A 27,240-nucleotide genomic window follows, 5' to 3' on the forward strand; every position below is an offset into this window, starting at 1 on the left:
ACTGGCTTTTAATACACTCCATGAGAAAGTTAATTGTCATTGTTTGGTACTCGGTTGTAAACACGAGGGGAGGACAGTGTTTCTTGTCTTGAAATCAACACATTAATGAATAGATTTATTGAATACCATGCATATAAATGCTTAAAGGCAGTTACGAGCACGAGTCCCTAGGGGTTTATTTGGATGTGTTTCCGGTTCAGCCGTGGTGTCAAGTGCTCCCTTGCCCTCGATTCAGAAGTCTCTGAAGAGTGTGTTTGCTCCCTTCCTAACGGATGCTTTTGTTGCTCGGTAATTCACTTTTTTAGTTGTCTAGGTAGCGAGTGCTGATGAGGATGTGAATAGCTATTTGTTCTGTTTTCTATAGAAAGCAGGAAATGAAAAATGCATGTGTGCTTTGTCTCTCCAAGGCCAGGGCGTCACAAAAGAGGCATGGCACTTTTCTATTTTCAGCCAGCTCGCAAACTCCAAGCAATTAGCACCATTTTACACGTGTACAAAAATATACTCAATCAAACCGTTAACGTTACGGTATTTTCATATACTTTTTGCTGTAAATATCATTTTTTGAATACTCAGTAAACATTTAAACTTTAAACTATTGACACATTTCAGTGTCATGAAAAAGTAACTCCCCATGACCTATATCTTTTGTAATGGCATGTAAATACAACTCTGTATAATCCAGGTTCAGATGCTCTTAGTAACTAGTGCGAAAGAATACCAAGTTTCATCACAATTGGATGAGCGGTTCTCTCTCTCTCTCTCTCTCTCTCTCTCTCTCTCTCTCTCTCTCTCTCTCTCTCTCTCTCTCTCTCTCTCTCTTTCTATCTATCTATCTATCTAGCTATCTATCTATCTATCTATCTAGTTACACCATTACACTAGCACTTGCGTTCTCATTGCACTGTGGCAAGCAGCAAGTGAACCTTGTTAGATTCTGTTGTTGTCTAATAGACTTGGTTCTTGCAGCTAGTGCTGCAGTTACACAGCATTGAGTGCGCAGGTGCATGCAGGATTCACTAAAGAATACTAATACCCGCTTCTGTAAAGAGAAATACGAAGCAAGGGTTGTGTTCCAGCGTGGTCAACCAGTGTCACTGCTCTTGCTTTCTCTCGGGCGCAGCTCAAGACCAGCTGAAGAGGTGTTGATTCGTTTTAAACAATACGTTTCACTTGGTTTGGATGCATGCTGAGTAGTAGTGAAGGTGATGGCTGCCTTGCTGTGGATGTTTGGGAGTGGGTCTGCAGTGCCTTTACATCAGTACGATTAGCATTTATCACTGAGAAACTTCTTGTATATAAGTTAGCCAATTTTCATTTTATTTTCCTGAATATTAAAAGACATGTTGCATTTATTTTATTTAAGGAGTGCGAGTGCTGTTGATTTTAACACTGACAGGCGCCCCAGTGCGAGTGCTGTTGATTTTAACACAGACAGGCGCCCCAGTGCGAGTGCTGTTGATTTTAACACTGACAGGCGCCCCAGTGCGAGTGCTGTTGATTTTAACACTGACAGGCGCCCCAGTGCGAGTGCTGTTGATTTTAACACTGACAGGCACCCCAGTGCGAGTGCTGTTGATTTTAACACAGACAGGCGCCCCAGTGCGAGTGCTGTTGATTTTAACACTGACAGGCTCCCCAGTGCGAGTGCTGTTGATTTTAACACAGACAGGCTCCCCAGTGCGAGTGCTGTTGATTTTAACACTGACAGGCTCCCCAGTGCGAGTGCTGTTGTTTTAGGACTTGAATGGAAGGAGGCACTCTTCTGTTTCCTCGAGCTGGCAGGTCTGGTGTCTTCCACATACGGTTTAGTCAGTGCAGACACTGTGTGAACACCAGGGCCCTGTGCTCATAAGAGCCCTGTCTGCAATGCATGGACGACCTGGACTTGCAAAGGCAGATAATCGTGTGTGATACAATACTATCTCCACCAATGGCATAATTGGGATCATTGTAATTGAACAATGCATAATCCCTGTGCAGGGAGAAACCTGGTTGACTAGTGCGCAGTGTTGGACCTTGAGGGGAAATTCAAATCCTTACATAATGCAGTCGAAGAATATACTGTGCCATGCTCCCCCCCATTAACTCTTTGTTTGACCTTGAGATTGTTTATGGATTCATCTTCTACTCTTAAAAAATGCATAATAATAAATAATAATAATAATAATAATAATAATAATAATAATAATAATAATGAGAGATTTCAGTGACCATACAGTGTCAGTAAATAGGACAACGGTTTCGTTCTATTTCAGGGGGTATGCTCCCATCTATATTTCCATGTGTGTGTAAGAGAAGAGATGTGTAGCTGCAGGGGAGTTTAATAAGACTTTAATAACTACAGTTTTGATCTGTGTTGTCTCCTGCACAGGTTTATCAGTGTCATGTCTGCTGTGTGTTGTCAGATAGACAAGTGTCTTATTGAAACTATTGGGTGGTTTTCTGTGCCTTGCTGATTCAGCCTTCGTCTCCCGTAGTATAAAATGAATGACTAGCAGAAGCTGGAGAGGGAATCTGGACTTGGAGCAGATGAGCAGGTTTATTACAGATGGTACCTGTCTGCCATACTAGAGGGAGTCATGCAGACACACAGCACCTCAGCAGAAACCACATTGCAACAGTGGGGTCTGGTCTTGAAGATTTAAAACTGATTCCCCTATAACAAGTTCACTCTGCATGCCCACCATGCAGCCACCTCCGAGCTACAGTGTCAGAGGACAACACAGCTCTGGGCAGCTTACAGGCAAGCCCGCAGGCGCCCAGCCAGACCACAGGGATCGCTGGTGTGTGATGAGCCGAGGACACCCTGGCGGACCTAAGCCCTCTCTCCCTCGGCCATCGCATTGAAAAAGTACAGAGCTTTTCTGAAAAGCTTGCTTTGGAGTAGCTGTGTGATGACAGATGATGTGACTATGTTCCCGACACTGTCTTCTGTCATGGATTTTGGAATGTCGGTCCGGGAAGTTAAAGATGTGACAGTGGATCATTTGTCTCCGCAAATTAATTGTAGCATTTTGCTTGGGTTCGAAATCCGTTTTCAAAGAACTTTGTAGCAAAGGCAAGTTTTGCACTGTTCTGCTGTGGATGTGGCTTTTATCTCCGGCTTCGTGTTTCGTGCCAGCTGGTTACACACCTCCAGTTCCTTTTTTTTTTTAAGTCTCTCTACCACAAAACAGGATTAAAGTGCCCTTTGGTAAGCAGTAAGGTCACTAGAGACTTTGATGTTGTTCTTCTGCCAAAATTGCATTTCCATTCACTAAAATTAGCAGCCGCTGCAGTCCATGGAGGTGTCCACTGTTTACCCCCACCCCCTTTCTTTATTTTTTAGTCCCAAAAAAAAGCGTATTGGAGTTTTGGATCTCACCCCTTCTTTGGCTCCAGTGTTATTTTTCACTCTTAACCCCCAAATGTGGTCTTCATTTTACCCAAAGCTTTAACTCTTGCGTTGTTGTTTCAGAGTGTTTTTTCAAACCTGTTTTTCTAAATATAATGCAGTCTGATATGAAGCCCTTCTTTCTAGGTTGGTTTCTTTAACGTCAGTCCTGAACTGTTTGATGGATTTCAAACTGTATTCGTTCTGCAGTGATGTGCCTGTTTAGTCCAAGCTTGAAAGGGTTGTTTAACACTAATTGACACATACAATTTTTACTGGTTAATTATTAACTAAAAAAAATTATTCATTTTAACTTACAGAGATGCAAGCTTTGTTTTGATGTGATGCTTGGCCAATTGTGCACTGCCCCTTGGGAGCTCTTGTCCCTGGTTCAGCAGTGGAATAGCCTGGACTTGAACTGGTGATGTGCAGGCTATGGGGTGCATCCTGCACTCCACGTGGAGTGCCTTTACTGGATGTGCCACTCGAGAGCCCCATCCTTGATAAATCTGTTTTAATAATCTATTTTTGCAGTGGTACCATGCTTTTTTTCCCCCATGGCTATACTATGCATTTACCATAGTTTACCATGTTTATTGATATGCTTTACATTACAATGCTTTCCTACTCTTTACCATGCTTTCACTGTTATTTATTACACTTTGCTACACTTTTACTGTGGTGCTTCACTTCATATTGTATTTAATACATTTTTTAAATGTTTTGTAAAATAGATTGTATATTTTTTGGAGCTTTTCTATAAACCTCAACCTAAACCTCATAGGTGAGCTAAAGTGTCCGCATAGCAACCGCTATGTTGTTGCTATGCTGCCTTCTAATTAAAGCTGCAGCTACTGCACATGCCACTTGTGAAGACTCTTTGCTTCACTTGTGGCTCCCTTGGTTCATTCCTGAAGGGTTTATTAATATCAGAGTAACCGGAATGTTACTCACTGAGAAACATTTTAGTGCGCTGTCTTAAAATGGGGCTTGTTAGGTACAGTAAAACCTGTGTTACCTGAACTATGATTTCACAAACACTTGTGTTATCCAAACAGCTCCCCTCAGAAACCTGTCCTGTCGTGTGCAACACTATGCTGCCCAGTGCTCAATAAAGATGGGTGGATCATCAACAGGAAATAGAGTAAACACAATATTTGGTCCAGTTGAACGGTAATCGCCCAAACACTGTGGTTTCTCTCTGATGAAATTGGACACTGGTACTCTCCAGTCCTGTGCATTCAACAGTAATAGTGGACAATGCCTTTGTCATGATTCACTCCATTTCAGCCTCGGTCAGACCGGCTACCTGCTTTCTGTTGCTGGAATGAAATGAACAAATAACCTATAAGAAAAGAGGGACCTACACAGCAGTCAGGAAAACAAGCCTGGTCTGCACATTTTATAATGATTGCTCTCTTGCTGTTGGAAACCAGAGTTGCTTTCAGCCCATGTTGAGGGGGCACAATTAGTTTTTGACACCCAGATAAAGGGTTGGTTTTCAAAGCAGCAGGCCCTAGTGTTTTGTTAAGAGTGTGCCAACCCCCTGAGGAATCAGTGAGGTAGTGTACTCTGGTTAGGAAGGAGTCCTGATGGCTGCAGCCTTGACTGTAAACCCCTTGCTGCACAATGAGAATGTATCCATGTACACTGCATTTAGATAGGCAGAGCGTTGGTGGCACTGGCAGAGTTGGTGTTATTAGATTAGAATAATGGAGTTTGTTCACTCCTGGCACTTAGGGTTCTCCAGCTCAATCAGGTTGAGAGAAAAAAAGACAGCACAATCTAAACTGAGGGTTGTAACACACTGGCTTTTATTTATTTGTTAAAGACTATTTTACACTGAAACGTGGTTGACATCAGTGGTTGTCATGGACAAGACAAAATACATGCCAGCGGCTTATAGACTGGGAGAGCCCCTTGAGGGGGTCAGAAATATTCACCGATTTTGAATTTTTTAGATAAAATATTTGTAACCAGATTTAAAGCGATATGAAATGTATTTTGAAGATTGTATTTATTAAGAGTGTCACAATTCCTGGCTACATTTCAATCTCCCAGTTTTGGTAAGAAAAATATAAGCAGAAAATAGGTGGTCTTGCATCACACATGTTAGTGTTACAAAATGAATAGCAAAATACCTTGAGAATCCTTTAGAGAATTTGAAATCTATAACTTAGTTCGTTTGGTTCTAGATTTGTAAAATTTGACGGGTGTTTTACCTCTTTAAAAAAAATAGGAGCCAACTCGAGACTGCAGTAAAATCTTTGAAAGTACAGTCCATTATTCAAAAGAGACTGCATTTCCGCATGACGCCTCCACTTCAACTTCTTAAAATGGAAAGGCACTTTCTATTCTTTGAATTGCTGACAGGCACCCAGCCAGCGGCTCGTCCTGAAGCTGTTTCCATTCAAGGGGTTGTTTTCAATGGCGTCCAAGTTGTTTTGTGAAAGGAATTGCAGAGGGTGGTTACAAATGGGACAGGAACTGGGAGCTGAAAAATGGGATCTGCTGACGAGAGCTCTTCCTGCTTGCGTCTGCTCCCTGCCATTGTGCGAAGCAGGGCTGGAGGTGCTGCTCTCATCTCTGTTATCTTGGTAACAGTGGAACTATCACAATGCAGACATGTCCTTGCAAATGGAGAAACGTCTGAATGGCATTCTGAATGCAGCCAGACTAAATGAAGTGATCTGTTGTCACGCTTTCCTGCTCTTGTGGCAACGTCACATTGAATTACTGCTGTGCTTAAGATATTTAGCTGTCAGATATGAATGGTTGGAGAGAGCTAGATTTCTGCTTTTCTTTTCTTTTTATTGACGTTGTTCACCTCCATTCCCAACTGCTTAAGTGGTGCTTCTACTGGACTTGAGAAGTGCAAAGCAAATGTGATGTCATCAGCCTTCCACTCTCAACTCTGTGCCACAAGAAAACAAAAGCTTAATAAAATCTGTTTGTTCGTAAACATTGTACCTCACCACCTCGCATCTTCTGTTTGTGTTCCCTTTACAGCATGCATGATGATGAGCGGATCCGTATCGAGAGGATGGAGACCTCACACTTTGGGTACAGCAATGCGTTGAATATCGTCTCTGACTTCTACACCTTCACCGCCCCCAGTGACGCAGGTAAAACTCATGGGAAGAAACAGAAATAAAAAAGCCAACGGCCGTAGAAGACTGCCTTTTAATTAAGACGGCTTCATTGGGCTGGTGCCAATAAGTAAGAGTCTTAATTTAGATTTGGAAAGGCAGTGGTAGTTTGAATTCAAATGAAATATTAAAAGTTTTCAGGGAAGGTCATTTCATTGAAAAGCAGTTGCGTTCATTTCCTGTCAAACCTTTAAATGGTTGATCCCGATCTGCAGCCTGAGGGGAATCGGGGGACTTCTGGTAATGAGTGAAGATGTTTAATTTGTTTTTTCCACTTGTCCTAATGGAGATGGGGCCTTGTTTGGGAGGCCCTGTTTTACAGAACCCCAGTCTGCTGTGACCTTGAGGCTGTAATTGGTGACACTAACTGAACTGTGAGTTCACATTTTCTGATTAGTGGGCTCTATATTGCCCCTCTTGGATGACGAAGGTCCTGAGATTCTTTTCTTGAGAGATTTGGAGCGAATTTTGGTGTCGGCTCGTTCCCAAGTGAAAGTCCACACAAAGACCTGCCTTAGACCGGTGGGAGGGAGCTCGGTCTTTCATCTGGTGTATCTTCTCTGCTCTCGGAAAACCCAGGGAAGGTGAAACAGACGGGGAAGAAAGAAGAAGAGAGGAAAAAAAAGAGGGCCCTAAGATGAACAAGGAGGAAAGAGCGCCTGGTGAAAGATGGACTACAATGAGTGGGAAAAAAGAAGGCACAAAGATCGAACATAAAAGGGGACGAAAAGAGGGGCGGCAAAATGCAACCACTAACTTGGATGATCAAGCAGTTGCGTTCATTTCCTGTCAAACCTTTAAATGGTTGATCCCGATCTGCAGCCTGAGGGGAATCGGGGGACTTCTGGTAATGAGTGAAGATGTTTAATTTGTTTTTTCCACTTGTCCTAATGGAGATGGAGCCTTGTTTGGGAGGCCCTGTTTTACAGAACCCCAGTCTGCTGTGACCTTGAGGCTGTAATTGGTGACACTAACTGAACTGTGAGTTCACATTTTCTGATTAGTGGGCTCTATATTGCCCCTCTTGGATGCAGCAGTACCTGTAAACCAGGGTATTGATTGCCCCCCTTGGATGCAGCAGTACCTGTAAACCAGGGTATTGATTGCCCCTCTTTGGTGGAGCAGGGCCTGTAAACCAGGATATTGATTGCCCCTTTTTGTTGCAGCAGGGCCTGTAAACCAGGGTATTGATTGCCCCTCTTGGGTGCAGCAGTGCCTGTAAACCAGGGTATTGTGGTTATTCTCGTGGGCAATGGTATATGATAGTCCACAGTACAAAGGAAGATACAACTTGAAACCCTGCACAGGTCCAGATCAATGCCTTTATATATGACCTAAAGCCCTGACACAGATCTATTGATACTGAATAGAAGGAGTGGGAGGTCTTTATTTCCCTAGGTAGAACTTTGCCATCCCAAACAGTTCAGTTTTTCCTTTTTTTGTTGTTGCTTTAGTCTGAGTAAATATTGTTGGATGGTTTTTTTTTTTTTTTTTTTTTTCAAAATACAGATGGTTAGCAGTATATTGCTGTGGATAAATCCATATCCCAAATAAATAGACATTCAACACTGTGATAGATGGCAGGTTAGACCACACTTGATAAGGATTACATGAAGCTGTGTTGAAAAAGAGACAATCAGTTTAGCATAATACGGTCTTGCTCTGATTTGGAATGCTGCTAATCTGCTTTACGTGATCGACCAATGCTTTCACCTCATGAAATATGGATGATAATCAAGCATGTAATCAGTCCTTTTATAGTTCATTCATGCTCAAATTAAATTTGCCAACATGCTTGTTCTGTTGTGTATTGGCAGGAATGCTTTTTAATTTGATCTGTAAAACCAAATATAACATACAGAGGAACCATCTCCTTGTGAAAGCTTTCTTACAGATTCAGCTTGAGATACAGGGTATCGTTTCAGACTCCCTCTGCACAGCCATTTGAGCCGTTTTCAGGGTTTCTTCTGAGCCTTCATTGCAAGTTCCCTGTACAGAAGATGTATGCTAATGATCTAGAAGGTTATTTATCTAATAATTGCATACAGGATGAGTCATTCATATTTCACAACTTTTTGTTTTGCATTGTTTGCAGTTCTACTTAAATGTTGACATTATTGATCAACCCTCTAGTGGCCCAACGGTGTGTCTCAGGGCCTCTTTCAGACATTTTTTCTTTGTATTTCATCCTCCAGTTTGTGCAGTTCAGAATTGGAATTAGCAATATTCTGTGAAAATAGGCTTCTCATAGTGGAATTGGCATGGAAATTGTTGCGTGAGTTATGAATCGTGCTGTATTTATTAAAAAAACAAAAAAACAAAAACAAATGTATGTTTACTTTCCCTTACCTTTTTATGATATCTGCAGTGGTTCTGAGTGCCGTTAGTTGGACCAGTTATGTTAAATATCTGAACTCATGACAGCACAGTGAAGGTTCAGCTAGAAGTCAGCCAGGCCACATTCATTTGATGAGGTTGAAAATAAAAAAACTACCACCTCATGCCTCAAACTGTTGTTGTTTTTTAAATGTAACCATTTTCTACATTATTTCATAAGGGCAAAAACAGATCCTTCATGTGTATCCTGCAAGAGTTTGTGGAGAAGCTGAAGTATCCCTTATGAAAGTTTCCCACAGTAAAGCACAGCAAAGTGTAACAAAGCATAGTGAAGGCATGGTGAAGCACAGGTAAACATTGTAAAGAACAGCAAGGTATGGTGAAGCATATTATTAAACATGGAAAACCAGGGTGAACTATGGTAACAGCTTAGTATAGCCATGGTGAAATCTGCAAAATGACCGTGCATATTTACTGTGGATAACTGCAGGAAATATAGAAATGACTCCTCACTGAGCCACTCTCTCCCACAGATGGCTTGTACCAGCATTTTATATGGCCAGTGAGTAATCTTACTGTTTGGACAGCTTTGGTTAGGCTTTGCGGTGACATAGATATCCTATTTGTACAGTACCTGTCTTACCTCAGAATATTGCTTCTTTTTAAAGTATTTCTATGCATTTTGCATTGTTTATTATCCTCACGTATTTCCGTATATCGGAGACCTGGGGCCTGTTTCATGAAAGTCCTACGATTGCGATGTGGTTACGGTGAGGTTGTGAGATCGCCGAGGTCGTCACTGCGTGCGTTTCATAAAGCACTTTGCAAGTGCTGTCACTTGCGATCCCTCTTTAGTGATCTGTGCTTAAAAAAAAAACAAAAACAAAAAAAAACTAGTAACTGGGTAATCCACTTTAAAGCACAGTGAATGATTAGGCAATTACACAATGACAGGGTGCAAAAGAAAGGCAATTGTTCCAAAGAAGAAATCGATACAATTATAGAAATGGTTGGCCAACACACATCTGTTCTATCTGGCAAGTTGTCTGGAAGTTTAACAAACGAAGACAAAAAAAAGTGTCAGATAATCAGGGATGCAGTAAATGCTCTCGGGGTGGAGCAGAGAACGGTACCTGAAATAAGAGAAATTGATAGAGCTAGCAAGGAGAACTAAATTAAAAGAAGGGCGAGGAGAAAGACCTCAAATGAGGAGGAAGAATATTGCACTCCAAAGCCATGTAACTCCAGGGCAAAGGCTGAGTAAAGGTTTGCTTTTGAAATCAGGTATTTGGCTGAGAGGGTATAATTAAAGTAGCTGTTGCTGGTATCGAGAGAGGATTAGAAAACGCAAAGAAGAAAAACCATCTACAGTAAGCAATAATGAAAATAAATAAATAGTTGTTACACAACTTGTTAATACAATTTATTATTATTATTATTATTATTATTATTATTATTATTATTATTATTATTATTATTATTATTAAGATTGTCTTACCAACTGCCAACTGTCTCCCAATATCTCATCACCAGGATCTCCACTGGCAAGGCGATCGGCAATATCACAATTTGCCCAAGTGAAACTGCTGTTTGTACACCCAGGGTATTGAATAGCAGCTTCTAACACAGACGGCTTGAATATTAACAGAATTAAAACCTTTCCTGTATATACAGGTGCTCATTCACAGCAGGGCACACAAATGTTTCTGTTTCAAAAAATATGTTTGACCACCCTAAGATTAGTTGTCTCGCTTCTTGGCAATCGGTACTTTTGTATATGCATCAAGAGGATTTGACGGCCCCTCAATACTTTTTTCATTCAGCTTTCTCTACCATATAGACAATAAGCCAGCTGTATGAGCGCCATCATATTTTTTAATAGAATCTGTGATGAAAATTGCTGCTTGTGATGGCTGCTCTCTGGCTGTTGCAGGTTTCTGGTGAAAATTGGCGATGTCGCAGCTCTGCGAAAGTTGTATGAAACCCAATGTTTTATTTGCGAGGTGATTGCGAGTTGTCGCAAATCACTTTTATGAATCGGGCCCCTGGTTATCAGCTTGTCATTAAACTTGGTATTAACCCATTGAACGCCATTGTCCTCATTAACTGAAAAAGGGAAGTCTAAGTGTAATGTATCAAATGACAAAAATACAGCTTGTGTTTTTTTAAAGAAAAGTGGATTTGAATCTTAATGGGTTAACATTATAAGTTTATTGTGGGGTATGAGGCAGTGTCCGTCTGTCCAAACACCCACTCAACTTTATCTCACGCTTACATTTTTGCAGATGTCTATAGAATTCCCTACACACTGTTGATGTACCATGTGGTCATCATGTTGTTCATATTGTAGTGGCTCTGATTTAGAGTTCTCAGCCATGAAGCCGCGGCAGGGTGTGTGCGTCACTGACAGGCTTGTTTATTCCAGCTGTGTGCTGCCTCTTGCATTCTGGACTGTCGCGGATAAGTGGGGCCCCTCATTCTGTGGAGGTGTAGAGCACACTGCAGCCTCGAATGTCAAGTTTAAAGTACATTTCTTAAGCAGTTAGAAGTAAAAGATATTCATTGAAGAGTTTTGTTTACCAGGCTTCTGACTTATATTACAGACTGCAGTGTTCCTGTTGCTTTGGCTTGTCTGTGTTTGTAGCTCAATACGGCCGTGGGCTGGCTGTGACAACTGTGGCATTAGCGAGATGTACTGAAGACCACGTCTCCTTCTGTTCATCTTTGCTGCAGATGGAACAGCCATTTAGTGCCTCTTTTTGTCCACAACTTGTAATTTGTATTCAGGGCTAAAGAACATTGAAGAAAAACTATTGGCAAGAACAAGGTATATTTCGAGGGCTATGTGCAGTGGAATTTTGCCTGTTAGCATAGAATACTCCCTAATGTATGCTGGACCTCAGGCTTCTTAGGCTTAGTAAATAGATAGTAGAAACTAAAAATCAATCCTTTGTTTTATTGGCAACCAATACAGGAGTCCTACATAATAGGGATTGGTATCTGCTGTAGTGTCTTTTTATTTATTTTTTTACTAAGTGATAACATGGCTGTATATAGGGCACAACGTTTCATATCTGCTGCACTTGATGAAGTACATATTAAATGAGAACAAAAATATCATAATGTATCAGCTTATTCAAAAAGCCATTTACACAGTAGAAGCGCTTAAATTAACATCTAGAGTTATTTATTTTAGGCTTTGTAACATTAGCGTTTTGTTTTCTGCTTGGAAGTTCACTTATGGTCGTTGTTTTGTGAATATGACCCATGCTACCTTATGGTGTTTCTACCCTCATGATCCAGGGGATTCATCTTGAGACCCTTGATTGCAAACTTCACTTTAGTGTTGTTGTGACCAAATAGAAATCTAGGTGTAGCTCAGGAGTAAGCTTGTTGTAGCTTAACACTGCACAACCCCCGCTGCACAACCCCGCTGTACAGTTTCTGCTAACCCTGTCGAGTTGAGTAATACACGTTTGTACTGTTGGCTTCTGGTGATGTTGCTGTCAACCTTCAGTCAGTGACATTATCTTCTGTAGATTAAAGAAGAGAGTGGGTACCGAGTGCTGCTTGGAGCTGTGGGCTAACTTGATGGAACTAAACAGCAGCTGCAGCTAATGCTTTACCCTCTTGGCTTCCAGGACCAGAAGATAGTTGTAAATTAAGTGGAGATAAATAGGGAGATAGAGACACTTTTTCACACGGTGGCGAGGGCATGGAATGGGCTATCGAGTCATGTTGAGGCAGAGTCACTTGGATTCGGTAACTCAATTTGACAAAGTTTTGAGATCAATCAGCTACTAGGAACCAGATAAGCTGAGATGGGCCGAATGCCCTACTCTTGTTCGTAAATTGCTTTATGTACTTATGATTACGAAAGGTAATAAATTAGGAATAAGAGCAAATGTCATGAAATTGTAAACTGATCAGAAATTAAATATTATGCAGATTCAGAGAGCATACATTATTCCTTTATAAGCAGTGTGTGACAAAAAAAAAATGCAGAGGCCTTCTGCTTGTAGAAATACCCTCTCATCCAAATGCCTGATTTCTAAAGTAAACCTTTACTCAGCCCTTCAAAATACCATCTGGAGTCACCACCACAGCTTTGGAGTGCAGCGTACAAAGCATCTCCATACAGTGAAGTTCAGCTCGGATGGTTTGATGATGGTGGGGTTCAGACCAGTACGTGGCTTGAGCATTTTACACCACATCGGTGGACTTTATAAATATGATAAGTACTTCTGTGTTTTGTTTTTATTTATTTTTTTACTGAGACATGATTTACCCCTATGTAGGGCACATATTTAATTTAGTAACTATTATAAAACATTAAAAAGTGCCAATTTGCTAGTTTGTTCTAACTGCCCAAGAATTTATCAAAAACACATGATATTGTATATTTGTATTCACATGTTCTGAATCAATAATCTGATGCAGTCACTTCGCTTCCTGACACACAAAGTATAAATGACTCCATTTAATCTGCTGGTTGACACTGGTGATGTATAAATGTTTAAGAAGATGGTGGTTTAAAATCTTACTGTTTTTATTATGCCTCAAAATAATAAAAAAGTATCTAAACAAAATACCGAACTATTCTATTCCACAACTTTAAGATCGAATTGGATTTGTAATTAAAAAGCTGTGTAGGCTCCTAATTATATGGCAAGGTCTTGTGCAGTGAAACTGGGTGTTGAATTATACAATAGAGGATTTTGTGATTATAGAGATTTGACACCCCCTCCATTTAGTAGTCTCTCTCTCTCTCTGAAGATGCCTGCAGGATTAATACATTATATTTTTAAAATGTTCAAAGTAAACCTTTTCAATTATGTATAAAACATACAAACGCTCGCAACCAATAAAAAGCAAACACTCAGCGAGTCACTGTGTCTGGAATATGACCTGATCAAACTCTTAAAAGGCGGCTTCTCCAGTGGCTGTTTTCTACCAGCAAGTTGCAGTTCTATGCTGCAATGCTGTCCCACATGGCCAACAAATGAAAGGTGTTCAGAACATGTTCCGAGAAGTGAAAAGCAAAGTGTGTTTATAGTAAACGTCAAAGTCATGTTTAAGGATAGCCATTGCTGTGTATTGTGCTGACCTTGGATAAGCAGGGATGGAAATAAGGCTCCTATTTCATAGAAGTGTGATCCATTCTTGGTTTTACTATGAGCTTAATAAGACACTGTTGCACTGTGGCTAATAAAGCTCATAGTAAAACCTGGAGTCTTACTTCCATTCCTGGATAGGGGAAGACCAAATGGTCTCATCAGCAGCAAGCATCACTAAAAAAAACCCCAAAAAACCCACAGAACTGAACAAGGTCATTCAGAACTATATTTCAAAGCAGTGAACCTTATTTAAGCAGCTGTCAAACCCTGCCTGAGTTTATAGGTTGGCAAGAGCAAGTGGCTGCTTCGTTCAAGTTTTACTGTGGTGTTCCTGTTTGTTTTGTGTGTGTTTGTGGACAACTATAAATCAAATATGAGAGAATTTTTTTTCACAGTTGTGGATTTGTCAAAATGTCATCCAGTGCGTAGAACACGCTGCACAATTCTCAGATTAAATGCCACCTTTTTTGCGTTTCATAGCGCAGTCTTTGTTTTTGTGATTTATAATAAGTGTTGTGTGTAGGATGTCTTATTAAAACAGACATTGTTTTGCGGTTTTAGCAGAGAGAATCTCAAAGAAAATTTGCACAAACTGCCGTCTCTTTTAAAATGATAAATCATGGATAGACATGGCCACGTACTCACGAGAAAACACTTGTAAACCATAAGAGACCGGGGGGTGGTTAACTGTACGTATTCCCTTGTATAGGAAACCTCATACACACAGTATATTGGCTTTAACTGTAATAAAATATGCTTAAAGGATGGTAGAAGATTGACATGTTTCAAGCCCATTGCCTTTGACACAGCGTTTATAAAATCCTGCAGCTGCTGAAGTGCACTGAAGCGGTGCTGATAACCTTTATGAAGTGCAGCTCCCTTGTGTGTCTTTGCAGGCTCTCAGAAGCTCTCCAGTATAGTAGGTCTTGAGAGGCCGGTCGTGTGCTCCCTGGTGGGGGTTATTACGTATCTGACCGGCTTCAATCTGGAGAAGGTTCTCCTCAGTACCGGGTGAGTAAGGGATTTCAATTCACCTGGCTGCTCGACCTCTGAGGACACACTTAATACATCAGTCCATTAGTGTCCTGGCATTCTGCACTCTGGGGTTGCACACCTTTCTTCTAGTCATTATTGATCCCAGCTGGGAACTGCGATACAGTGGAGATGAATTTAAGTATTGCGCTAGGTGAGCAAATTCACAAAGTCTGGGGGAGTTCCCTGTTCTACCCCACTCCCACCCCTGCTTATTAAATATATTGAAGTCATAGCTACAGTGAGCTAGTCTCTTGTTTTAAGGTCCTGATTTTTAATGCAAAAGTAATGTAACTACTGCCCTGTTTGGCTAGCTAACAGGCTGCTGTTACTGTGAAGCCAACTAACTCTGACGTTTGCATATCCAAACTGTCCTGCTTTGTTTTGTTGTAGGTTCCAGGGAAAGGGAATGGCAGATTCCACACCTCAGAAACACTCAGTCCTAGATTCTGTGATTAAACTTTCCATAAATAAGTTCCATAGACGAATGTTTCGGCTTCTGCCTTCATCGGTGTAAATATGCTGGTATCCCTGATATAGCTAACTGCCTGCTCTTTTTTTAATGAGGGATTTCTTATTAATTCAGAAGAGTGGGGTGTGGTATTTACTGTCCTGTTTTAGAGTTTTATTTCAGGGACAAATTCAAAGTGTTGATAGCAAGGCTGATAGTAAAACGTTCATGCTAATTATCTTATTATGTCTTTGTTTAAAAAAGGCCTCTAAATGGTTTATTTGGGGTTTGACCCATTTTTGATCAGGTGTGTAGGTTTTCAGATGTGAGGGTGCTGTAGGGTTCACTGTATATCCCTGGGTCTTGGGGGGGGGGGGCAATTATCAGAAGAAACAGCTTGCATTACCCATTCAGAGTACAGGGTCTAATTGAAATGCAGTGTGTGTGTGTGTGACCAGTGGAAATACTTCATTTGCATCAGTAAAGGTGAAATACCTTGGAGTAGACCCACTTTGAGTCCATCCCTTTAACAAACAGCAGGTCATTGAAGCTGCCCTGATTTGACATTTGTTACGCAGTTTTGCCGCTGATATAAATGAATGGAAAGACTTTCGCTGTGATGGGCCTATCCCGATGCATGGCCTTTTTATCATCAAAAAGGTTTGATCTGGATGAAGACCCAGAAGTGAAACCCACACAGTGCATTTAATAGTACAATGCTATGTCTTCTTTTATATTGTAGCTCATTCAGACAGCTCTCTAATGAAGCTGAGTGTATGGTGCTCAGTGCTACGACCATGAAGAACCTGGAGATCTTGCAGAATCAGGTAGGGGACTTAATGTATTTAGGCTAAAATGTGTGTGTGTGTGTGTGTGTGTGTGTGTGTGTGTGTGTGGTGTGTGTGTGTGTGTGTGTATGTGTATGTATGTATATATATATATATATATATATATATATATATATATATATATATATATATATATATATATATATATATATATATATATATATATATATATATATATTAAAAATACAAAACTGAAAGATCATAATTGGATAAGTCTCCACTCCCCTGAGTTAATTCCACTATGTAACACAATTTTTTTTCCTGGGTAGTAAGTGTTATTTCCTAACTGCTTATGCCTCAAAAGTATAGAAAATGGCTATTATTCCCCACAGACTTTGCTTTTGTAACCAGGACAGTGATATTTTGAAATTTACCTACTTCCAATGAGAAAACGGCTGAATGTGTGTCTTTTCGTTCACATAAAGTCAGAAAAAAAAACAACATATGAATCCAAATTAACATATATTTATACTAAAGTAATACAAAAATGACTACAAAAGATTTAGAAGTGAGTAGTTTTTCGAGATTTACGATTACTCTGTAAATGACTTTCACGAATTATCCCCCAAATGTAGTCTCCCATCATGTTCTTGTTATACTGTCCTTGGTAGCGGCGTTCAAAGTCCAGTATATCCTGGTGGAAGCGCTCGCCTTGCTCCTCCGGTACGCTCCCATGTTCTCCTTGAATTTATCAAGATGAGCATCAAGGATATGGACTTTGAGGGACTTCCTACAGCCCATTGTGCCGTAGTTCTTCACCAGAGTCTCAACTAGCTCCACATAGTTTTCGGCCTTGTGACTGCCCAGGAAGCCCCGAACCACTGCGACAAAGCTGTTCCAAGCCACTTTCTCCTTACTAGTGAGCTTCTTATGAAATTCACTGCACTCCAGGATCTTCTTTATCTGTGGTCTGACGAAGACACTGGCTTTGACCTTTGTCTCAGACAGCTTAGGGAAGAAGTCTTGAAGGTACTTGAAGGCTGCTGACTCCTTATCTAGAGCTCTGACAAATTGTTTCATAAGGCCCAGTTTGATGTGCAGTGGTGGCATCAGCACCTTCCAGGGGTCCACCAGTGGCTACCACTTGACGTTGTTCCTCCCCACAGAGAATTCTGTCTGCTGTGGCCAGTCCCGCCTGTGGTAGTGCGTCTTGTTGTCCCTGCTGTCCCAAAGGCAAAGATAGCAGGGAAACTTGGTAAAACCACCTTGGAGACCCATCAGGAATGCCACCATTGCAGCCTCTTGATGCCATCTCAGAAAAATGCAGATATAAGAACATAAGAACATAAGAAAGTTTACAAACGAGAGGAGGCCATTCGGCCCATCTTGCTCGTTTGGTTGTTAGTAGCTTATTGATCCCCAAATCTCATCAAGCAGCTTCTTGAAGGATCCCAGGGTGTCAGCTTCAACAACATTACTGGGGAGATGATTCCAGACCCTCACAATTCTCTGTGTAAAAAAGTGTCTCCTATTTTCTGTTCTGAATGCCCCTTTTTCTAAACTCCATTTGTGACCCCTGGTCCTTGTTTCTTTTTTCAGGCTGAAAAAGTCCCTTGGGTCGACACTGTCAATACCTTTTAGAATTTTGAATGCTTGAATTAGGTCGCCACGTAGTCTTCTTTGTTCAAGACTGAACAGATTCAATTCTTTTAGCCTGTCTGCATATGACATGCCTTTTAAGCCCGGAATAATTCTGGTCGCTCTTCTTTGCACTCTTTCTAGAGCAGCAATATCTTTTTTATAGCGAGGTGACCAGAACTGAACACAATATTCAAGATGAGGTCTTACTAGTGCATTGTACAGTTTTAACATTACTTCCCTTGATTTAAATTCAACACTTTTCACAATGTATCCGAGCATCTTGTTAGCCTTTTTTATAGCTTCCCCACATTGTCTAGATGAAGACATTTCTGAGTCAACAAAAACTCCTAGGTCTTTTTCATAGATTCCTTCTCCAATTTCAATATCTCCCATATGATATTTATAATGTACATTTTTATTTCCTGCGTGCAGTACCTTACACTTTTCTCTATTAAATGTGTCATTTGTGTCTGCCCAGTTCTGAATCTTGTCTAGATCATTTTGAATGACCTTTGCTGCTGCAACAGTGTTTGCCACTCCTCCTACTTTTGTGTCGTCTGCAAATTTAACAAGTTTGCTTACTATACCAGAATCTAAATCATTAATGTAGATTAGGAATAGCAGAGGACCTAATACTGATCCCTGTGGTACACCGCTGGTTACCACACTCCATTCTGAGGTTTTTCCTCTAATCAGTACTTTCTGTTTTCTACATGTTAACCACTCCCTAATCCATGTACATGTGTTTCCTTGAATCCCAACTGCGTTCAGTTTGAGAATTAATCTTTTGTGCGGGACTTTGTCAAAAGCTTTCTGGAAATCTAAATAAACCATGTCATATGCTTTGCAATTATCCATTATGGATGTTGCATCCTCAAAAAAATCAAGCAAGTTAGTTAGGCACGATCTCCCTTTCCTAAAACCATGTTGACTGTCTCCCAGGACCCTGTTACCATATAGGTAATTTTCCATTTTGGATCTTATTATAGTTTCCATAAGTTTGCATATAATAGAAGTCAGGCTTACTGGTCTGTAGTTACCTGGTTCAGTTTTGTTTCCCTTTTTGTGGATCGGTATTACGTTTGCAATTTTCCAGTCTGTCGGTACCACCCCTGTGTCAAGAGACTGCTGCATGATCTTGGTTAGCAGTTTGTAAATTACTTCTTTCATTTCTTTGAGTACTACTGGGAGGATCTCATCCGGCCCAGGGGATTTGTTTATTTTAAGAGCTCCTAGTCCCTTTAACACTTCTGCCTCAGTTATGCTAAAGTTATTTAAAACTGGATAGGAACTGGATGACATGTGGGGCATGTTGTCAGTATCTTCCTTTGTAAAAACTTGTGAAAAGTAATCATTTAATATATTTGCTATTTTTTTCCCTTAGCAATGTTCATTTCTATTTCTCTCTTGGCCTTTCTAACTTCCTTTTTGACTTGCGTTTGCAGTTCTGTGTACTCTTTCTGCATACTTTCTTTTTGGTCCTTTTTTAAATGCTCTGTAAAGTGCCTTTTTTCTCTGAATATTTTTTTTAATTGATCTATTAAACCATTTTGGCAATTTAGTTTTACATTTAGATTTGTCTACTTTAGGGATATAATTGTTTTGCGCCTCTAGTACTACATTTTTGAAGAACAACCATCCTTCTTCTGTGGGTGTTTTCTCTATTTTACTCCAATCTACTTCTGTTAGTCTCTGTTTCATACCTTCATAGTTTGCTTTTCTAAAATTGTAAACCTTAGCTTTAGTCATTACTTTTGGGGATTTAAAAAACACTTCAAATGAGACCATGTTGTGGTCTGAGTTTGCCAGTGGTTCTCTGACCTCTGTTTTAGTTATTCTATCTTCGTTATTTGAAAAGACTAAATCAAGGCATGCCTCCCCTCTAGTCGGTGCCTTGACAAATTGTGTTAGGAAGCAGTCATTTGTCATTTCCACCATTTCTATTTCATCCTTCGCGCTACCCACCGGGTTTTCCCATTTTATTTGGGGGAAGTTGAAATCCCCCATTAGTTTGGCTTCTCCTTTGCTACACGCATTTCTAATGTCATTGTATAACAGATTATTGTGCTCACCGTCTGAATCTGGCGGTCTATAGCATGCTCCTATTATTATGCCCTTTGAATTTTTGTCCGTTATTCTGACCCATATTGATTCGGTTTTATTTTCTTTGTCCAGGTTTAACACCTGGGCTTCAAGACTGTTTCTTATGTATATGTATCCACTTAGGCAGCTGGAACTAAACTGAACTGGTGGGCTTAAGGCGCCTGTAATTATACTACTATTTATATTACTGGAAAGTTCTAGAAGTTACTCCAAGTTTACTCAGCACTGAATCTATCTGAAATGTTCTGGAAAATAGGTAAATTTCAAAATATCACTGTCCTGGTCACAAAAGCAAAGTTTGTGGGGAATAATAGACATTTTCTATACTTTTGAGGCATAAGTAATTAGGAAATAACACTTACTACCCAGGAATAAAAAAATAAATAAAAATTGTTACACAGTGTTCTCGGAGGAAACACCTTTTGCAGCAATTACAGCTGTGAGTCTGTTGGGATAGGTCTCTACCAACTTTGCACACCTAGATATTTTTTATTTTTTTGTTATTTAATTTTTTTCATATAGACAAACTGTAGGGAAAAGGGCAGCTTGCTTTGGATCCTCGACCATACCCAGACCCCCTTTGGCCGGAGATTGATGAGGAAGTGGGTAACCCAGCCTCTGATATTGGCAAGGTGAGGTTCCTTTAGACTAAACACGGAGATGTCAGAAAATAGATACAATCTCATTTTTGACAATATCAACCACATAAAGTTCCATTGAATAATTCAGGAATATGACATGGGGAGTTGAAGTATGCATTACTCACAAAAAATTAAAGAAGTTGTTTAGTAGCAGCTGATCCAATTAATGTGATAAAGCGACAGCAGTCCTAATAATAACAAACAGTACAATTAGACGATACAAAACAAACAAAACACTCACAGTTATTTTAAACTCGTCCTTCAGGGGTTCTCTCTTAACCATAACAAAGGAACAGATCACCTAACCACATCCCCTTTTGTACCTTCAGTCACGCCTCCTTGGTTAGCGAGTGCAGCCGCTTCTCCTCCAATCCATGGTTGCCACGTCGCTTTCCCCCTGGAGCGATGACTTAATGTACTGCAGCTGTGCCCCCGTTCTAGATTAGTGACTTCTACATAACCCTGGGAATGAAGTGTCAGGCCATCCAGTCCGGGGCACTCTGTTCCCTTTACACAGTGATTTATCACCAAGAATCATTCTGTCTTTGTGACAGCTGGGATCTTTATTAATATGACACTAAGTAAGGCTTCAGTCCTGAGGTATTTTTCCTGACTCATCAGCTTTTGTGGATTATTCCGGATTGGCAATTCTGCCTGCGGATTACCAGGGCTCACATAGCCATACGCAAAGATGAATAAATCACAGCTTAACATTTTGAAGCTGGAATTGTGCAGAACATGCACATGATGGGCTTTGCAACCTTCGTCTGTTTTGACAGTGTGCCCAGTTTGCTAGAAACATTATATAAAGTGCCCCTGCTGCTAGTTATTAACCCTTTCTGTACTTTTTTTTTTTAAATTTAGTTTAGAGTGCCTTATTTTACCCCTGTTTTTTTTTCTCACATTTGAATGCCCAGTTATGCTCCCTCAACACAGCAATCCCCCCACAGCAGAGAACTAACCCCTCGACCAAGCCAACTGCCTTTTTACACCCAGGAGCTTGAGAGCGGGTGCTGGTGAGCTTCTCCCGATGTGAGCAGAGCTACAGTGTTTCGGGCTGGAGATATAGCAATAGGGAGTTTGGGTTAAGTTCTTCTGTGCCACATCCCCGCCAGCTCTAACCTTGCACTGCTTCCCATTCCCTTTCCTCGTTTTTTTTTGTTTGCCTTTGTAATGCTGAGCTTCTGTGCTGTTTCAGGGAAATCCAAACTCGTCAGGACGCAATGGCTGAAATCCTCTCCTCGGAGTCCAGCGTCCTGGCACCCACGTGGAGCCTGCCCAGCAAGCTGCCTGATTTGGAGAGAGGCATCTGTAGCATTTATCATAAAAAGGTAAAGCAAATGAATAACAAAACAGGCCTGTGTTCTGTGCCAAATTATATTCTACATTTTCTGAATGCTTTTAAGAAAAGTTCAGCTTGTTCAGTCTTTTTCTGTGTCACCTGTCTCTCTATCAACATCATGGTTTGTCTCTATCAAAAGCAATGCAGGTGGTGTTAGTGGACCTGCATTCTCACTCAAACAACTGTAAATACACTGGCTTCTGGTAGGTCCTTGCAAAAAGCCTCTGAAATATTGTACTTTTTTTCACCACCATTGGTGATGTGAATAACACAGAGCACAGGCTTTGTTAAGACACTGTACTCCATGGTTGTCTCAATAAGGTTCAATTACTGGTGCTGTAATGAACAGGTTCACTGCCACATTGTTTTCACTTCTAAATCCATTCGGACATTCACATGCTTTAGGTTTGTTTCTTTTTACTGTTGGTGCACACCTGTATTCTATGATTCTCACAATAAGCTTACATTACAGGGGTTGTCCAAAAATAAATAAATAAGTGTATACCAGTTCTAGTAAAAGCTGAGGATGTTTCAAGTGATCTGGATTGTGCAGTTAGTAACTATAGGTTTTTAGAAGTTTCCCACTGTGTTTTATTTTGCCTTAGTTTTTTTTCTTGTTGCCTATGTGTATGTATATCTATGCGCGTGTGTGTCTCGGGTGTGTCTCGTGTGTGCGTGCGTGCGTGTCTATGTGTGTTTTCCTGTGCTCTATTCCACTATTGTTCCAGTCACGTGGTTGCTCCTGCTCTGACCCTGCCCTGGGAGTTACTATTGCAGGTACCCTAGCATCGGCTACCTGTCATTTCAATTGTAAATAGGTTCTTGTTCCACTCTTTTCAGTGGATACCACAACCCCCCTTTCACAGTTCCAAATAATCCTACAGGTGGAAGTTACATGGTCCATGAACATATTGTATAGCTAGGTTTGCTCCCTCTCAATTTTTATATTTATATTTCACAAATCACTCACCTTTTTAGAGTACATGTTTGGATGGCGTTTTCCATTGAAACATCATGAAACCTGCACTAACCAGCTGAGCTGATGACACGCCATGATGAGTGAGGCAGAGATAATGAGGTATCCAAAGTCAACAATAAGAAAGCCTCATGTATAGTGGACCCCTCTTTCATTTGCTGTGATTTAAAGTAGCAAAGCCCCTGCAACCCGTTGCAAGATTAAAAGGTTTCAATAAAGAGTTGGCTCTGTGTTCCTCTAAAAGCTAAGTGATCTATTCCAGTGGCCCTGAAAGGATAGAGGTGTAAAAGGAGCAAGCGTGTGTCTAACCGTTGTGCTACTCTTTCCCTCTGCATTCCAGTGCTCCACACAGGAGTTCTTCTTGATTGCCAGTGTTCTGTCCCATCTGGAGGTGGAGCTGTGCTCTCTGCTCCCCGCCGCTCAGTCCCAGGTGCAGTCAGTCCTGCTGCCCTCTCTGCTCCATGCCACTCAGTCCCAGGTGCAGTCGGCTCTGCTGCGCTCTCTGCTCCCCGCCACTCAGTCCCAGGTGCAGTCGGTCCTGCTCTTTCTGCTCACCGCCGCTCAGTCCCAGGTGCAGTCGGCTCTGCTGCGCTCTCTGCTCCATGCTGCTCAGTCCCAGGTGCAGTCGGCTCTGCTGCGCTCTCTGCTCCCCGCCACTCAGTCCCAGGTGCAGTCGGTCCTGCTCTTTCTGCTCACCGCCGCTCAGTCCCAGGTGCAGTCGGTCCTGCTGCGCTCTCTGCTCCCCGCCACTCAGTCCCAGGTGCAGTCGGTCCTGCTCTTTCTGCTCCCTGCCGCTCAGTCCCAGGTGCAGTCGGCTCTGCTGTGCTCTCTGCTCCATGCTGCTCAGTCCCAGGTGCAGTCGGCTCTGCTGCGCTCTCTGCTCCCCGCCACTCAGTCCCAGGTGCAGTCGGTCCTGCTGCGCTCTCTGCTCCCTGCCGCTCAGTCCCAGGTGCAGTCGGTCCTGCTGAGAAATCTCCTGCTGGAGACACCACAGCTGCTGGCCCCAGTGCATCACTACATCAAAGTGCTCAATGAAAAGGCAGCCAAGTGAGGATCACAACTGCTCTGAACTTTATTACTGAAGGGTTGCTTCTTTTTATTTATTTTGGAGAGCTCAACAAAATGAATTACTTGTCTTTTTAGAGTAGTGGTGCACAGATCCTCCTCTTAATCGTTATTTAACAGGGGTAGAAATACAACTCTCATTGCAAGCGGTTTGATCTATTCCTGGTTTTACTATTAAGACACACCTGAGCGTCTTACCTATACACTGTGGCTAATCAAAGTAAAACCTGGAATGGGTGAAACTGTAATGCAATTGGAGTCTAATTTCCATCCCTGAGATGGAAAACAAAATATGAACTTTCACATATATATTTGTAATTATTTGATTTAAAAGTTTATCTTTTCATGTATAAATCTTAAAAATAAAAAATAAAATGAGTATCCCAGGACCTAGTGGGCTTCCTACGTGTTTCAGACAAGACGATTTCCTGTTGCACAATTAATGGGTTGTAATGATGTTTCAATGAAGTTAACCTCCAGAATGTAGTGTCAATAACACTGGACAGAAATAAACATTCAGGAGTTACTAGCTTCTGCTTCTGGTTCATTTGATTCTAGGACTGGAGATAAAACCGAGCTGTTTGCGGACCTGACAGAGTTCCCTGTAATCCGAGAGCGGAAGGGGGAGATCCAGGATGTTCTGTCCCAGATCCAGGAACACCGGCAAGAGATCCGGCTCATTCTGAAAAACCCCTCCCTGGATTACGTAACTGTGTCAGGCCAGCAGGTACCTGCAGTGAACCCAGCTACCCTCTTCTTGTCACTGAGGCTGCATGATCCAGTATATGATCATGATATAGGGCTCTGTGCTGTTGTTAGATGAAGCAGTCTTTCAACATTTTCAAGGATTTTAATCAAATCAGCAGCTAGCAGGCATACTGTGACTGCTGAGAAAACGAGAGAGGCCTGGTTAGCGAACTGAGGAGAAAAGGTGCCGTTTTTTCAAAGTGTCCTGTGTCTGGTACCCCTTTCCACATTGAAGCTGTGAGGGGTACAGAGCCTGTAAATCAATTCTTTCACAACGTGCTTCCTTGCATTATGTTACTCAAATATTAATTGCTGTTCCTTCAGCCTGATAGGAATTGGCTTAGCTTCAGTCCTGTAAATGTCCCCTTCCACCTATTATGTCACAGCTAGAATGTAATGGATGTTAATGAGGACTCGCTCCAGATCATATCTCTTTTAATATCCATCACATTTATCTGATTTCCACCCCATGGGCAATAAGAGCAATGGAAATATACAATTAGAAGTAAGTTGCTGTACAGTATTGAAATGTTCAGAGTATAAAGTATGGCTCCACAGCATGGCATGCAAACCTGGGGTTTGATTATTGCGGTATATGTACAGTGTCACATGTCTCATGTTTTTAATTGAGCTGCACTGCTACTGTAACCCATGCAGTAAATGGTATGCTTGTTCTATCCACACTCTGTGTACATGCCTCGTGTATTGCCTGGGTATCCAGTCGGCTCTGCTCACTGTCTTCATACACTCGCTCCCTTGAAAGGATATCCGCCTTTGTTTTTCCAGTCTGCCTTTTAAAAGCCGTTGTGTTTTGAGATGTCTTGGACAGGCCTGTAAAGTTGCAGGAGATTAATGTTGTTTTCATGGAAGTGAGTTTATTATATGTATCATGTTATGTGTAGAGATGTTCCATTTTCTTTTCTTTTTTAGTTTCTGATCGAGATCAAGAACAACATGATGTCAAAAGTGCCAGCTGACTGGGTCAAAATTAGCAGGTATTTGAAATGTGTGTGAATCTTCTGTGTGACCAAACTGTTTCATTGTGTTATTGTGGACAAGAAACCCTTACTTAGAATGACTGCTGCTCTTCTAAGAATTTTTTAATTTTATTTCTGCCACTGACAGAAGAATCATGTTTTTTGTTGATGCATATAAATGATTGAGGTTTGCAGATACTGTACATTCATCTGCCATAGAGACACAGGTACCATATTACCCCTGTAACACTCCCATAATTATAGCCAGAACTTTAGGGACTGTTTTAAGGAAACCCGACAGTTTTTATCCCACGTCGAGGTGCACATTCCAGACAATGAGGGGATGTAGTGGCAGTGCCTGTATCTTTGTAACTACACACGCACACACACGACACTTCAGGCACAATTGTATTTATTGTTTGTTACTCAACGGTCACATTTGTCTCGACCGCTGCTCTGCAAAAATAATATTATTATATTTGTTACTCAACGGTCATATTTGTTTTAACCTCTGGTCAGGAAGAATGGGGAGGTTGAGAAACACACTCTTCATCAGTTCGAAGCTATCCTGAAACAGCACGTCTCTACTGGGACCTGCAGACGATTCCACTGGGACTGCTGGAACAATATTTTCTGTACGAAAGGCTTATCAAGTTTTAAGCTGGGCCATCAGTTCTTGTGTTTTTACATTTTCAGCTCAGTATTTGTTTGGTGGGGTAGAGAATTTGAATTATTGGCTGCTGTTTATAAAGTGGTTATCATGCTGGTATATGTGTATTGAGACTGGAGTAGAACAGTGAAGTGATTGCAGCTGATGGAAATTAATTTTTCCCAGTTTCTCCAAAGCTGCAGGTGTTTAGACATAGTGCAGCAAATGATGAAATGAAACCGAGTCTTTGGGATTCATTCAGTGGCTGGTGAGTTAATAATACTGATATCGGCATAAGACACATACTTCCCTCTCGGCTACAGAGCTTGCTCTTCAGCTGAATGGGAGACATTCATCTTTGAACCGTGTGGTGGTTCCAGTCCAGCCAATTCAATGTACTCAGATACCAATTCTTTACAATGGGGCCCTGCAGTAGCCAATGAGAATATGAGTTGGAATCGAAGGGTTTAATATTATACAAATATGGGCTGGGTGATGTGGTGTCTGACTGGGGATTATAGTATATATTTGTTTTATAAACTGAAAAACAGCTTCATCTGCTTTTGGTTTCCCTTTCTTTTTTTTCTCCATTCATTTTTGGTTTTGTTTTTTTTTTCTCCATGAAATCTCTGCCTGTGTTTTTGGAGAGGAGATATTGCTCAAAGATAGCGGTAGACTTTTTTTGTTTTTAGCGTTTTGTTTAGAATTTGTTGAAGCTCCTTCAGAAAGCTGAGGAAAATCTGCTATGAGAATATGTGCTGCTGTTATGGAAAAAAAATGAAACTATATGTGCTGTTGCTATGAACGACAGTTGTTAAGAACTTTGAGGGGCTGTGGGGCCAACTACAG

General features: G+C 41.1%; 1 protein-coding gene across 1 annotated transcript in view; it reads left to right on the top strand.

Annotated features, from left to right (window-relative positions):
* Positions 1-27,240, top strand: part of LOC121303907 (DNA mismatch repair protein Msh3-like) — a 69,084-nt gene that overhangs the window by 13,007 nt on the left and 28,837 nt on the right. Inside the window, exons 8-16 of the mRNA XM_041234802.1 lie at positions 6,386-6,501; positions 14,876-14,990; positions 16,205-16,289; positions 20,517-20,626; positions 21,834-21,966; positions 23,294-23,383; positions 23,903-24,000; positions 24,577-24,745; positions 25,696-25,760. Coding sequence (XP_041090736.1) covers positions 6,386-6,501; positions 14,876-14,990; positions 16,205-16,289; positions 20,517-20,626; positions 21,834-21,966; positions 23,294-23,383; positions 23,903-24,000; positions 24,577-24,745; positions 25,696-25,760 — 981 coding nt within the window. The remainder of the gene's footprint in view (positions 1-6,385; positions 6,502-14,875; positions 14,991-16,204; positions 16,290-20,516; positions 20,627-21,833; positions 21,967-23,293; positions 23,384-23,902; positions 24,001-24,576; positions 24,746-25,695; positions 25,761-27,240) is intronic.

This window comes from Polyodon spathula, chromosome 1, assembly GCF_017654505.1.
Source record: "Polyodon spathula isolate WHYD16114869_AA chromosome 1, ASM1765450v1, whole genome shotgun sequence".
NCBI lineage: Eukaryota > Metazoa > Chordata > Actinopteri > Acipenseriformes > Polyodontidae > Polyodon > Polyodon spathula.